General features: G+C 40.0%; 1 protein-coding gene across 1 annotated transcript; it reads right to left on the bottom strand.

The window, feature by feature from the left end:
- Positions 1–2037: 2037 nt before the first annotated feature.
- Positions 2038–6020, bottom strand: LOC119786608 (neurofilament medium polypeptide-like). The gene is made up of 4 exons (XM_038290075.1): positions 5156–6020; positions 4204–4403; positions 3978–4102; positions 2038–3886 (listed from the first exon to the last, which is right to left on the bottom strand). The coding sequence occupies exons 1-4, from the start codon at positions 5907–5909 to the stop codon at positions 2677–2679; spliced, it is 2289 nt and encodes a 762-aa protein (XP_038146003.1). The 5' UTR covers positions 5910–6020; the 3' UTR covers positions 2038–2676.
- Positions 6021–11379: the final 5359 nt, after the last annotated feature.

The raw sequence follows: 11379 nt of genomic DNA on the forward strand, positions 1-11379 counted from the left end.
TTTTTCTCTGACTGTAGGTAGCCTTTGTCCTCTCTGTTATTGTTCTGGCTTTGATAGCAAAATGGCTCTTGGTTGACAAAACTACTGGGATTCATTTCACTTTGATAAAGTAACAGGAGGGGGATGTTTCTAAGACCAGTTCAGGAAGATTTGAACTCCTATGTATTTTTTCTCCTAGGAATTTGGCAGGGAATCACCAATCTGAATGGTTCTTTAGACAGTTCAATACTTATCCTCTGTTGAGCAAAGAAATGTTTACATTGAAGAACATCCCGTCCCAGATGGCATAGAGATAGATGTTTGTTTAGTGTGCTGGAATTTAAGAGCACTGGTGCTAATGATGTGCTAATCCTTGAACTGATTTTTTTCACAAATGTATTTGAGTTTTGTTTGGAGGATTTTTTTTTTTTTTATATTTAGCAAAATGTTAATTTTGAGGTGAAAGGGAACGATACAGTAATCTTTAGTGTGTTGTGCATTTATTTACAACCCATCTAAAGCAATACCTTCAGAACAACCTGTCTTATTACAGTGGTAGATATTCTGAGCATATTTTTTCCCCTTTTGCACCAGTTTACCATTTCATTTTGCAAAAATAGCTCAAGCTTTAAATAAATGCAAAGCACCTGATTAGGCCATTCTAACATATGGATAATTTAATCCTTGGCTACATAGTTACGACTCTTTGCTGCGTGTTCACATCATGCCGCCTCAAACGTGTTATTCACCGCCACCCATCTAGCCATAAAATCTATCCAGTTTTCCTGATCCCTAATAATAATATCACCTCAGTATAATAGTAGTACCACCATATTTCAGAGAAGAAATTATTTTTCTCCTTCACTGTTCCTTCACAAAACAGTTGTACATAATATGCGTAGGTAGACTCTGTTTAGTACTTAAGTGACTTACAAACTTGATTTTGTTTAGGAGAATTAGAATAAGTTGAATTTATTAAACTTATAACTGGAAAATATAAAAATAGTTGACCCTTACAATGTAAAAAGCCAACAGTTTGTCACTGAGTGGATCATAGTAACTTTTTTATTTTTATTTTATAATGCTTTGTGAAGGCCCAAAGTTATTTCTGGGTATAAATCATCAAATTTAGCTTGTTCTGACATATAAAGCCTTACCATTGTTGCATTCTTGCAATCAAAAACAAATACTGCGGTCTTTCCAGCAAGTGGCTGGATGACATCCTGAATCATCCACTCTATGATATTACATCCCTAGGGGAAAAAAAGATTAAACTGATGATCTGCTACTATCAATGATCAGGGATCTATTTTTAGTGCATGTGCAGAATGCATCTAAAACACGCTGCTGTGATGGGAGGGGCTGAGGACAGAGAGGTTGGAAGGAAAAGCTGCAGGAGGAATAGGGATTCCTTCACCCTTTAAAATCAGTGCTCTGCAGATTTTTAGCCAAATTCTATCACAATTATCCTCAGTCAGCAAAAAGAGCAGCTTAGTGAGAGTTGTCCCCACATCTAAATAAAACTACTAAAGTATGTTTTTTTTTTAAGTAATGGTGTCATTTTTCCAAGTCTGAGGTTTTTCATTGGAGGAAAACCACACCCTGTTTCTGCAGCATTTTGCAGCCCTGGAACTTACAGACTTATCATTGCTCAATTGGACAATTACCTGGAAAGAGCAGTGCTTCTCATTATATCGATGTAACCATAATCAAATAGATCCATATGTATTGATTAAAACAATGTTGTTCTATAAAAGAACAACCCTCCACACTCAACTGGGCATCTTATCCCCCACTTTGGTTATAAGGAATCAATGATCTTAATTTGGATCAGAAAGGTGCTACTCTCATGGGTTCTTGTTTTGAGTGGAGTTTATGTGGCTGCTCTGATTTATACATCGATGCCAGTTGTGGAGGAAGGGCACAGCTCCCCCTCTCTTCATCCGCAATGCAGTGCAGTAACTCCCAGCCTTTACCTTTGTGGCCCACACCTTGTATGGGCGCCCCTGACACTTCATTAATCTTGTATTTTCCATATTTCTGCAAGGCGGTTATATCAAAATAAAAGAAAAATGATATCAAACGGATATTTCCTTTTTTCAATTGTTTATTTACCATATGCATATCCTCAGCAGTTTATACATAGCACAATCATTGTCCTAGCATTTGCAGACCGGAAGAGTGAGATGCCACCATTCACCTGTCTGGAGAAGCAGCATTAAGGTGTGCAACGAGCAAAATTCAAGTCTTCTTTTATATATCAATCTGTAAATATAATATAGAGAGTTTTTTTTCTCATTTAATAAACATATGTTCACTATTGCTCACAATCATTAGCTTGACATCTCTGCCCTTACAGGCTGGTGTGGGTGCAGCAGGGTCCTGCCATCCCCACCAGGATTCAGTTTAAATGCACTTGTTATCATTAAGGGCAGCTGTCACATTCAGATAAGGAGTTTATAACATTCTGCATTCACTACAGTCATACACCAGAAGCTTCAGGGGGTATGTAATGGCCATACTTGGGAAGCAGTGGGGTTATTTGCTACAGAAATCAATATTGCTTACATACTGTTACCAATCTAAACAGCTGGTTACGTCCAGCTCCATCCTGCTCTACAGCCTTCCCCTCCCTCTGTCCCACTCAGTTCTTTGGCATCTCCTTCTCCTCCACATGTAAAATCGCAGCGATAAGTCTTACTTCTTGGCCTTTTCCTCCTTGGTTTCCTTTGACTCAGTGCTAGAGGACTTTTCAGGCTTGTCCCCCTTTGCTTCTTCTTTACTCTCCTCTTTGCTCTTCTCTATTTGCTTCTTCTCATCCTTTTTACTCTCCACCTTCTCCGGTTCTACCTTAGGTGCAGGCTTTTCCTCTGGCTTTTTCTCCTCCTTGCTCTCAGTCTTCTCAGGCTTTTTCTCCTCCTTGCTCTCAGTCTTCTCAGGCTTTTTCTCCTCCGTGCTCTCAGTCTTCTCGGGCTTCTTCTCCTCCTTGCTTTCAGTCTTCTCAGGCTTCTTCTCCTCTTTGCTTTCAGTCTTCTCGGGCTTTTCCTCTGGCTTCTTCTCCTCCTTCTTGCTTTCTGTTTTCTCAGGCTCTATTTTCTCCTGTTTGGGTGCAGAGGGCTTCTCCTCTTTAACAGGAGCGCTGACTTCAGGCTCAGGCTTTGCAGCAGGTTTGTCCTCGGCGGTCTTGCTGGGAGTCTCAGGTTTCGTAGTTTCTTCTTTTTCTTTCTCCTCCTTCTTTGCAACGGGTTTTTCCACCTTCTCTGGCTCTTTCTCCTTGGGTTCCTGCTTCTTCTCCTCCTTTACAGGCTTGTCTTTCTCCTTGTGCTCCTCTTTGGCTGGCTGAGGCTTTTCCTTTTTCTCCTCCTTTGGGATGTCTTTGGCATCGTCAGACTTAGCGCTCTCCCTTACTGGAGATTTTGGTTCGGGGGTCTTGGGAGGAGGGGATTTGGATTCGGGGGACTGACTAGGAGGGGATTTTGACTCATCTCCTGCAGGGGACTTGGCAGGTGATTTGGGCATAGGGGATTTAGCTGCTGGTGATTTTGATTCTGGAGATTGAACAGGAGATTTAGTTTTCTCTTCTTTGCCTTCTTCCTCATTCTCTTCTTTTCCCTCCTCTTTTTCTTCCTCTTCTGTCTCTTCTTTTCCTTCATCCTCTTCAGCTTCTTCCTCCTCCTTGGTTTCCTCTTCTTCTTTTTCCTCTTCCTCCTCTTTCTCTTCTTCCTCCTCCTCATCTGCCTCCTCTGTCACCTCTGTCACCTGTGTCTCATCTGTCTGCTCTTCCACAATCACTGTATCGGAGATCTCCTCGCTTTTTACTTTGACATGGCCTGAGATCCTGCTCTCCAGATAGGTGTATGGGGAGCCACCTGAAACATAGCGATTCTCCTCTCCCTCAAGTAGCTTCCTGTTTCAAAATCAGAGATGGAAAATAAAGTTAAAAACATTTGCTGATCGTAAATAGAAAATGTAATGGATGCTCTTTGATCCTGACAAACCTGTATGCAGCAATCTCAATATCTAAAGCCATCTTTACATTCAGGAGCTCCTGATAATCCCTCAGCTGGCTCGCCATCTCCCATTTGGTTGTTTTCAGCTCATTGTCAAGTTGGTTGATGGTCTCCTACAAAATTAAATCACAAAATATTCCAATTTAGAGATAAAATAGAGGTTTTGAGAAGTTCATTTATGGACAAAAGTGCATATATGTGCAGATGGTCCTGCCTGAAGGGAGCTGATGTCATCCTGGTGTCTGTCTTCACTCTCCATCCGCTGCCTCTCCAGTGACTCCTTGGCTCCTCTGAGGGTCTCCAGCTCGATGGTGCGGCTCTGGAGCTGACGGCGGTACTCTGCAATCTCTTCCTGGGTTCCACGGATGGCATCCTGGTTTGACCTGGCAGCGTCAGACAGGCGCTCCATGCGTACTGCCGGGATGTAGAAAAAAATCGACAGAATTTTAAACATTCAGATGCCCTATTATTGTTATAGTTTCACATAACTGATTTTCATTTTTTTTTTTCTCCCTTCAGTCATCCTGAGACATTTGGTGAGTTATTTCCCTCTCCACTGGAGGCCTGAATAACCTTGACACTGTCCATCTGTCAGTCAGTCTGACTCAGCTTTCTCCCCTTCAGGAGAAACATCCTTGTCTGTTCTGCAGTCAGTCTGGAGGTCATGCAGCTTTTGCTCTTTGCAAGTTTTTCTAACACATTTGTAGGATCTGTAGCAAGCCGAAATGAGTGACACTGTTTGCAAATCATTTTCATACTGGGGGAAACTATTTAATCTGCATGCAGCTAGAAGAACAAATTAGAAGAAACACCAGGTGAAAATCTGTCCTGCTGCATCCTATGCAGTCTAATGTCCTTGAGGATCTTTCTCTTGTGCATCCATAATCAACATAATAAAGAGGTGCACTGCATGCAATGGAAGCAAGCCAGACTGCGGATGAGTATCCTATTAGTGTGCCATCTCACACCTGCAGAGTTTGTGCTGCATCGATGCAACTGCAGTCCAATAATTTAAATCCAAAATGTGTGTCAAAAAGGTAGTTTCTATCCAATTTTGTTTCTTTAAAAAGTGTGTAACCTGTACTGCAATGCAAAGTTGTTTTATGTGAAAATGATGCACAATAACTTTGCAGATATCTGTCTGAAAAGTTTCCCTCTAACCTCACCTTTGAACCACTGCTCTGCGTGCACTGCGCTCTTTGACGCGTGGCTGTCCAGTTGGGAACGGATCTCTCTCAAAGCGCTGGTAACGTCCGCTCTCATCGTGTCCCTCAGGTCAAAGCTCACCTGAGCGCCATCGATTTGCGCCAGAAGTTCCGCCACCTCTTCCTCGTGGTTTTTCTTAAGGAAAGCCGCCTCCTCCTCCAGGGCGCCGAGCTTCTTGTCCAGCTCCAGCCGTGCCAGACGGCACTCCTCCACGTACTTCTTCATGGTGCGCGCTGCAGCCTCCAGCTCCTCCCGGTTGCGCGCCTCATCCTCCAGTCTTGCTCGCAGGTGCTGGATGTCTTCATCCAGGTGTTCGTGCTCTAAGGCAGCGCGGGTCTTCTCCCCGGTCAGCTGCTGCAGCAGACCCCTCAGGTCGTTCAGCTCCCGCTCGTAATGCTCCCCAACAGAGACGCGCCCGGCTTGGTTCTGCCGCAGCGCCGCTGCTTCAGCCTCCAGGTTGCGGTTGTGCATCTCCAGGTTGCGCACCTTATCGATGTAGCCTGCGAAGCGGTCATTGAGAGCCTGCAGGATCTCCTTCTCACTCCTCCGAGCCATGTCGCCGTTGAAGGTCTCCAGGCTTTCCATGGAGGACGGCTGGCTGTAGGCGAGACGGCGGCGCTGCTGAGAGTGGAAGCCGCTGGTGGACACGGATGCTGGCCGAGCCTTGCGGTACGAGCCGGGGCCCGTGAAGTGGTGGTCCAACGAGAAACTCATGTTTGCTGGGCCGGAGGAGAACTGACTGCAAAGGAAGGAGAGAGCTGCGCTTTTATAGGAGGGAGGGAGAAATCTCCAGTCAGCACAAGGACACTGGCTCTTATTAAAGAGACATCTTTTCCTCCCCATAAAACCTGCGCAGAAATCAACTGATCACATTGAGCACCTGGGATGCAGCAACTCACACCTTAATATGAACTTTAGATCATGCAACATGCACCTCAGACATGTGAAGTTAAGACGAAAAAAAAAAAAAAAAAAAAAAAAACAGCACTGAATCATTAAAAATTAATTTAATTTTTAATACCTACTTTACAAGCATCTGGGATTTTCTAAAAGTATTTTGAAATTGTGAAAACATATAAACAGTAAACTGAGAATGTTTGGTGTGTTCTGCTGATTTAGGCTATTTATTTTCCTCTGTGTGCTCCTGCAGTGAGTTTGCAGATCATCCCTCCAGGGGATCATCTCAGCTGCTGAGACAACTACACTCACAGCACCATGCAAAAGTATTCACATTCCTGAAACATTTTTCCATCTTTTGTCAAGTTTCAACCCAAAGCTCTATAATAAAACAAAACAGAATAGTGTGTGATTGAGAAACTGGTCATATATGATTCTTTAAATTATATCTAGAAAAAGAAAAAAATGTAAGCCATTTTTGTAATAGTACTGGACTTTTAATTCATATTGCCCTCAAAATAACCTTATTTATCTTTGCACATTCTTCCCCGCTTTTGTTCCTATGTATATATCAAGTATAATGGAATAAAAAAAACTATATCAGCAAGTTTTACATTTAGAATGCCAAATCAGCACATTACAGAGCAGCCTTTTGACTTCACCTTTGTTAAGTCAAAATCTATCTATCTATCTATCTATCTATCTATCTATCTATCTATCTATCTATCTATCTATCTATCTATCTATCTATCTATCTATCTATCTATCTATCTATCTATCTATCTATCTATCTATCTATCTATCTATCTATCTATCTATCTATCTATCTATCTATCTATCTATCTATCTATCTATCTATCTATCTATCTATCTATCTCATTCTTTAACCTTTTGCTCCTTGTTAGCGGGGATAGACTTCCTAACTATTTCCTGACTTTACTAAGAGCATCAGGTCATTTCAACTAAAGATAAGTTCAAGTAAAGTCTTAAGTCATGAGTTTGACCTGACTCAAGTCGTCACAGTTTATACTTAAATCCCTTATTATGCTTTGTAAAATAGTTAAACCTCATAACTATTTATCCTAGCTTCTGTTCTGAAGTAGAGTATGGTGTTTCCATCTGCATGTTTAATATTGTCTGAACTGATGTGCTGAATGGGACTTTCATTGTTTTTGGACAGAGTGTTCTGCATGTAGGATAAAAATTAAGATTTGGTCCCATATGACCAATCATGAAGTGTCCTCCTGGCTGCTGGCAAACATTTGAGCTTCTTATGGCTTTTAGCTGTTCCATTGCTACATAAATACAAGATGAGGGAGTTTTTGAGTAACAGTGATCCTAAAAGATATTATTGTCTTCACTTTTGCTCTTGAAAGCTCCTCCAGTGTTAGCCATCTTGGCTGTTTCCCTGACTGATGCTCTACTTCAGTGATTCCCAACTAGGGGTACACTAACCCTTAGTGGTCCATGAGTAGGGTGACCAGATGTCCGGCTTCAAGCTGGACAGTCTGGATTGTCATTGCATGTTCCAGCTGGATGAGTATTTGATGCACTCTTTTATGATGCACAAGGCTTGAAGAGCATTTTATATTCTTTTTTCATTTGCGCTGGGTTGTAGCACAATATTCAATCAGAATGTTAAGAAATTATTGACTATCTGGTCTAACAGATTATTGCCTAAGTGTGGTGCCGTGCTGGATAAATATCTGCTTGTCATTGGTTAAAAAAGTAAAAAAGAATTAGAGTGCTGTCAAAGTACATTGAAATAAATTTACCATCATGCCAAACCGCAACACCTCGTTTAACTCTAACTCAAAAGAATGGATGACGAAGAGGGGTTGACACTCATTCCATGGCTTCTGCACACTTTGTCGATGCGAAGTGGACATAAGCAGTCGAGGGAAAGCTGCAATGAAACTGCATGCAAGGTTGGATTAAGATAAAAGTAATAAATGTGAAGCAGGTATCTCAGGGCTTGGATGCCAAAATAACTGCTGCTGAGCTGAATAAAGTGTACCATAGTGAAGCTTTTTAAAAAAATATATAACTTTTGATCAGTTGAATGTGTTGTTTTTTTGCTGTTGTTTTTTTTTTACAATCTCTTTTTTGTTTAAATAAAACGTTTGGCTTTTTTATTATCTATGTTACCTGTTAAATTATTATTTTTTTACATTTAACTCCACACATATTATGCTTTGTGGCATTTTGCACTTTAAAAGATTAATCTCAGTGGTCCCTTTTTGCACATCACAAAGTATTGAATAAATACATATACTGTGAACCAATACTTTTTTACTTTTTTTTAAAATCCTGTTAAGTTACACAAGCATCCTCTTTATATCTCTCATTCTAAAGTACACCTTAGCGATTTATTGATATGCCACATAAGATCCTCCTTTTTGGTGCTATAGAAATAGTCACTCTATCCACATTGCAAGGGGTAGATGAAAATATTTTTTTTCTTAGGTGGTAAAATAAAATATGGCTGGGACTTGTTTTGCTTTGCAAGGATCCAGTTGAAAAATTAAACAAGCTTTTATCAACCAAAAAGTACGTTTTTCTTATATGTTTGAGTTCACCTTTAGCTTTGAAACACATTAAAACCAAGCAGAGGAACAGACTGGATGTAGAGAACATCCTGGGATTGGCTGTTTTTCACAATGAGCTCATCAAAGCAGCTCAGGTGTCTTGATAAAAATAGTAAAACTAATTAAGTCTGTCTGACTATAATGTTTGTTCAGTATTTTGTTCCTAATTCATCAAGTTTAAATGTGATTTTAAGGGAGTTACTCAGAGGAACTCCAGTTTAATAAATACAGGTTTATACCGGTAATAGGATTTTATCTATTTTGATTCTTTACTAGCTTCCAGGCAACATATTTATGTTGGGTTTTTTTTTTTAGATGAAAGCATAAAATACTTTGAGAAGAAAAGAATTAAATGCTCAAATCAAAAGATTAACTAAACTAGTTTTAATTTATATTCATTTAATTTATTTTCCACTTTTGGACAATCATCAACACTTTTGACTGAGAGGAGTACTCAAGATGCAAAAAGGGGTACAAATGTCAAAAAAGGATGGGAAACACTGCTCTAATTGACCCTCCTATCAGTGCTGGTATCACGGTGCAGATGCTGGTTATTCTGTAATCTTTTGATTTTCTTGTAAACAAACCTATTTGTCATGCTTAAAGCATGGGGTATACGTTTCTATTGTGTCTCTGCTCCAAGCATTCTCAGAACTATCTCCTTAACCTTACTGCTGTGTTCTTCATGATGCTGTTTGGTCACTGATGCTCTCTGCTTCCAATGCCTTCACAGAACATCAGGATTTACTTTGAGATTAAATTACACCTGCAGACACAATATTTTAACTAATGAAGAGACTTCTTAGGCAGCTGGATTTACTGATGCATGCTACTCTTTTTATATTGTGTTTGAACTAGACTAAATTGTATATATATATATTTTGCTATAAACGATTGTTTTGGTAAAATCCTGAAGATTCTTGACTGAAACTCTAAGCTGTGTGACTACTAGAGCAAGGCATTTTCTGCAGATAAAACATTGCAATAAACAAGGTATACATTTTTTCTTCATCTAATGCTCACTGGTAAATTTCTACCTGTCTCTGTCTGGTTTCAGGCCATGCAGCTCTTTTTACAGTATGAGTTAGTGTGTGGCTGCTGGTACAGTGACACAGCATTATCCCAAAAAGTGAGCTGCTGATGTAACAAGCTATCTGCTCTGAGAATAGAGCTCACTCTGAAGAGCAGCTATTGATCAACTGGGGTGAGTGAGTTTACACAGCACACCTCAACACAGTCCCGAGAAATGTGAAAGCACGGATCTGTTGAGATCTAAGATGAAGAGTAATCAAATCAGAATACTGTTATTCTGTTTTTTACTTAGCATTCCTCTGGGTTTGTATTTTTTTTTAGAGCTAACTCTCTCGACACTGTGGGATCTGTAAAACATTTCCCAGCTTCCACCAGTTTTCTTGCAATACTTGCGACAATGATCTTACTAACATACAAAAATGGGGAAAATATGCAAGGCCCGTGCCATTTCTAAAAGCAGAAAATTACCTGAGTCAGCTGATTTCAGTCACTACTGAGGTATGGTGGGGGAAGCATGATGCTGTGGGGATGCTCTTCTTTATTATAGACAAGGAAGAAAGTCAGAGAGGCTGATGGCTGTACCTAAATACAATCTTGGATGGAAAACTGTTGGCTTTTGGATTTGATTTGGTTTATTATGGCTTGCCATATTCTGGAGTTTGCTGCATGCTTTTCTTTGTTTATTTTATTTTATCTTTTTACCATGTGCATTCTGTCATATTTCTCTTGTATTTTTTGTGTGTGTTTTAATACATTGTGTTCTTAACTTCTCTATTCATTATTTTTGGATAGGTTCTCTTAGTTTCTTCCTGTGTTTTTTTTTTTGTGTGCCATTTATTCATTTTCTCCTCTCGCCTGAACCTTCTGTTAACTAGCTGATTCTATGCACCTACATGTCCTCATTTGTTTATTTGTTTTCTTATTTTTCACTCCTATTTTGATTTGTATTCAATTTCTCTGTTGGTTGCCAGTATTCCCTTGTCCAGTGTTAAGTTTTCATGCCTCTGGCCTTGTCATTCTCTATCAGAAAGTCTATTGTGAAGGCTCACTTTCCAGTTTAAATCAGTTTTATGTTCAGACATCAACCAAACAATGTCCAGATCTTAATTAAAATGGATTCAATTGAAAATTGTATCCATCTGAGACTTTCCATCTAATCTGAGTGAGCTTGAGCTAATTTAAACCGAAGAATTGGAAAAAAAAAATAAATTAAAGTGATTGCAGGTAAAGGTAGCTCTGTGCACTATCACCCTGTTTATTGCAGTTTTTTTGTTTTTTTTGCAGCAAATATTCTAAACCATCCCTAGATATGTTTTTACTTCTTTATTACACACTATTTCTTTAGTTTATCCATAAAATTACTAGATAAAAAAAGAATTCCTGGGGGTGCACATCACAGACAAAATCACCTGGACTGTAAACACCACCTCACTGGTCAAGAAGGCACAAAAAGCATATGTACTTCCTGCAGAGGATGAGGAGATCCCACCTACCCCCACAATCCTCACCACCTTCTACAGAAGCACCATAGAGAGCGTTCTGACCAGCTGTCTCACTGTATGGTGTCGAGGCTGCAGCGCCGCAGATTGGAAATGAGTGAGGAGAGTAGTGAGAACAGCACAGAAGATCATCGGGGCTCCTCTTCCCTCCATAAAAGACATTTCATC

The sequence above is a fragment of the Cyprinodon tularosa genome, unplaced genomic scaffold (genome assembly GCF_016077235.1).
Source record: "Cyprinodon tularosa strain WSP-4 unplaced genomic scaffold, ASM1607723v1 ctg275, whole genome shotgun sequence".
NCBI lineage: Eukaryota > Metazoa > Chordata > Actinopteri > Cyprinodontiformes > Cyprinodontidae > Cyprinodon > Cyprinodon tularosa.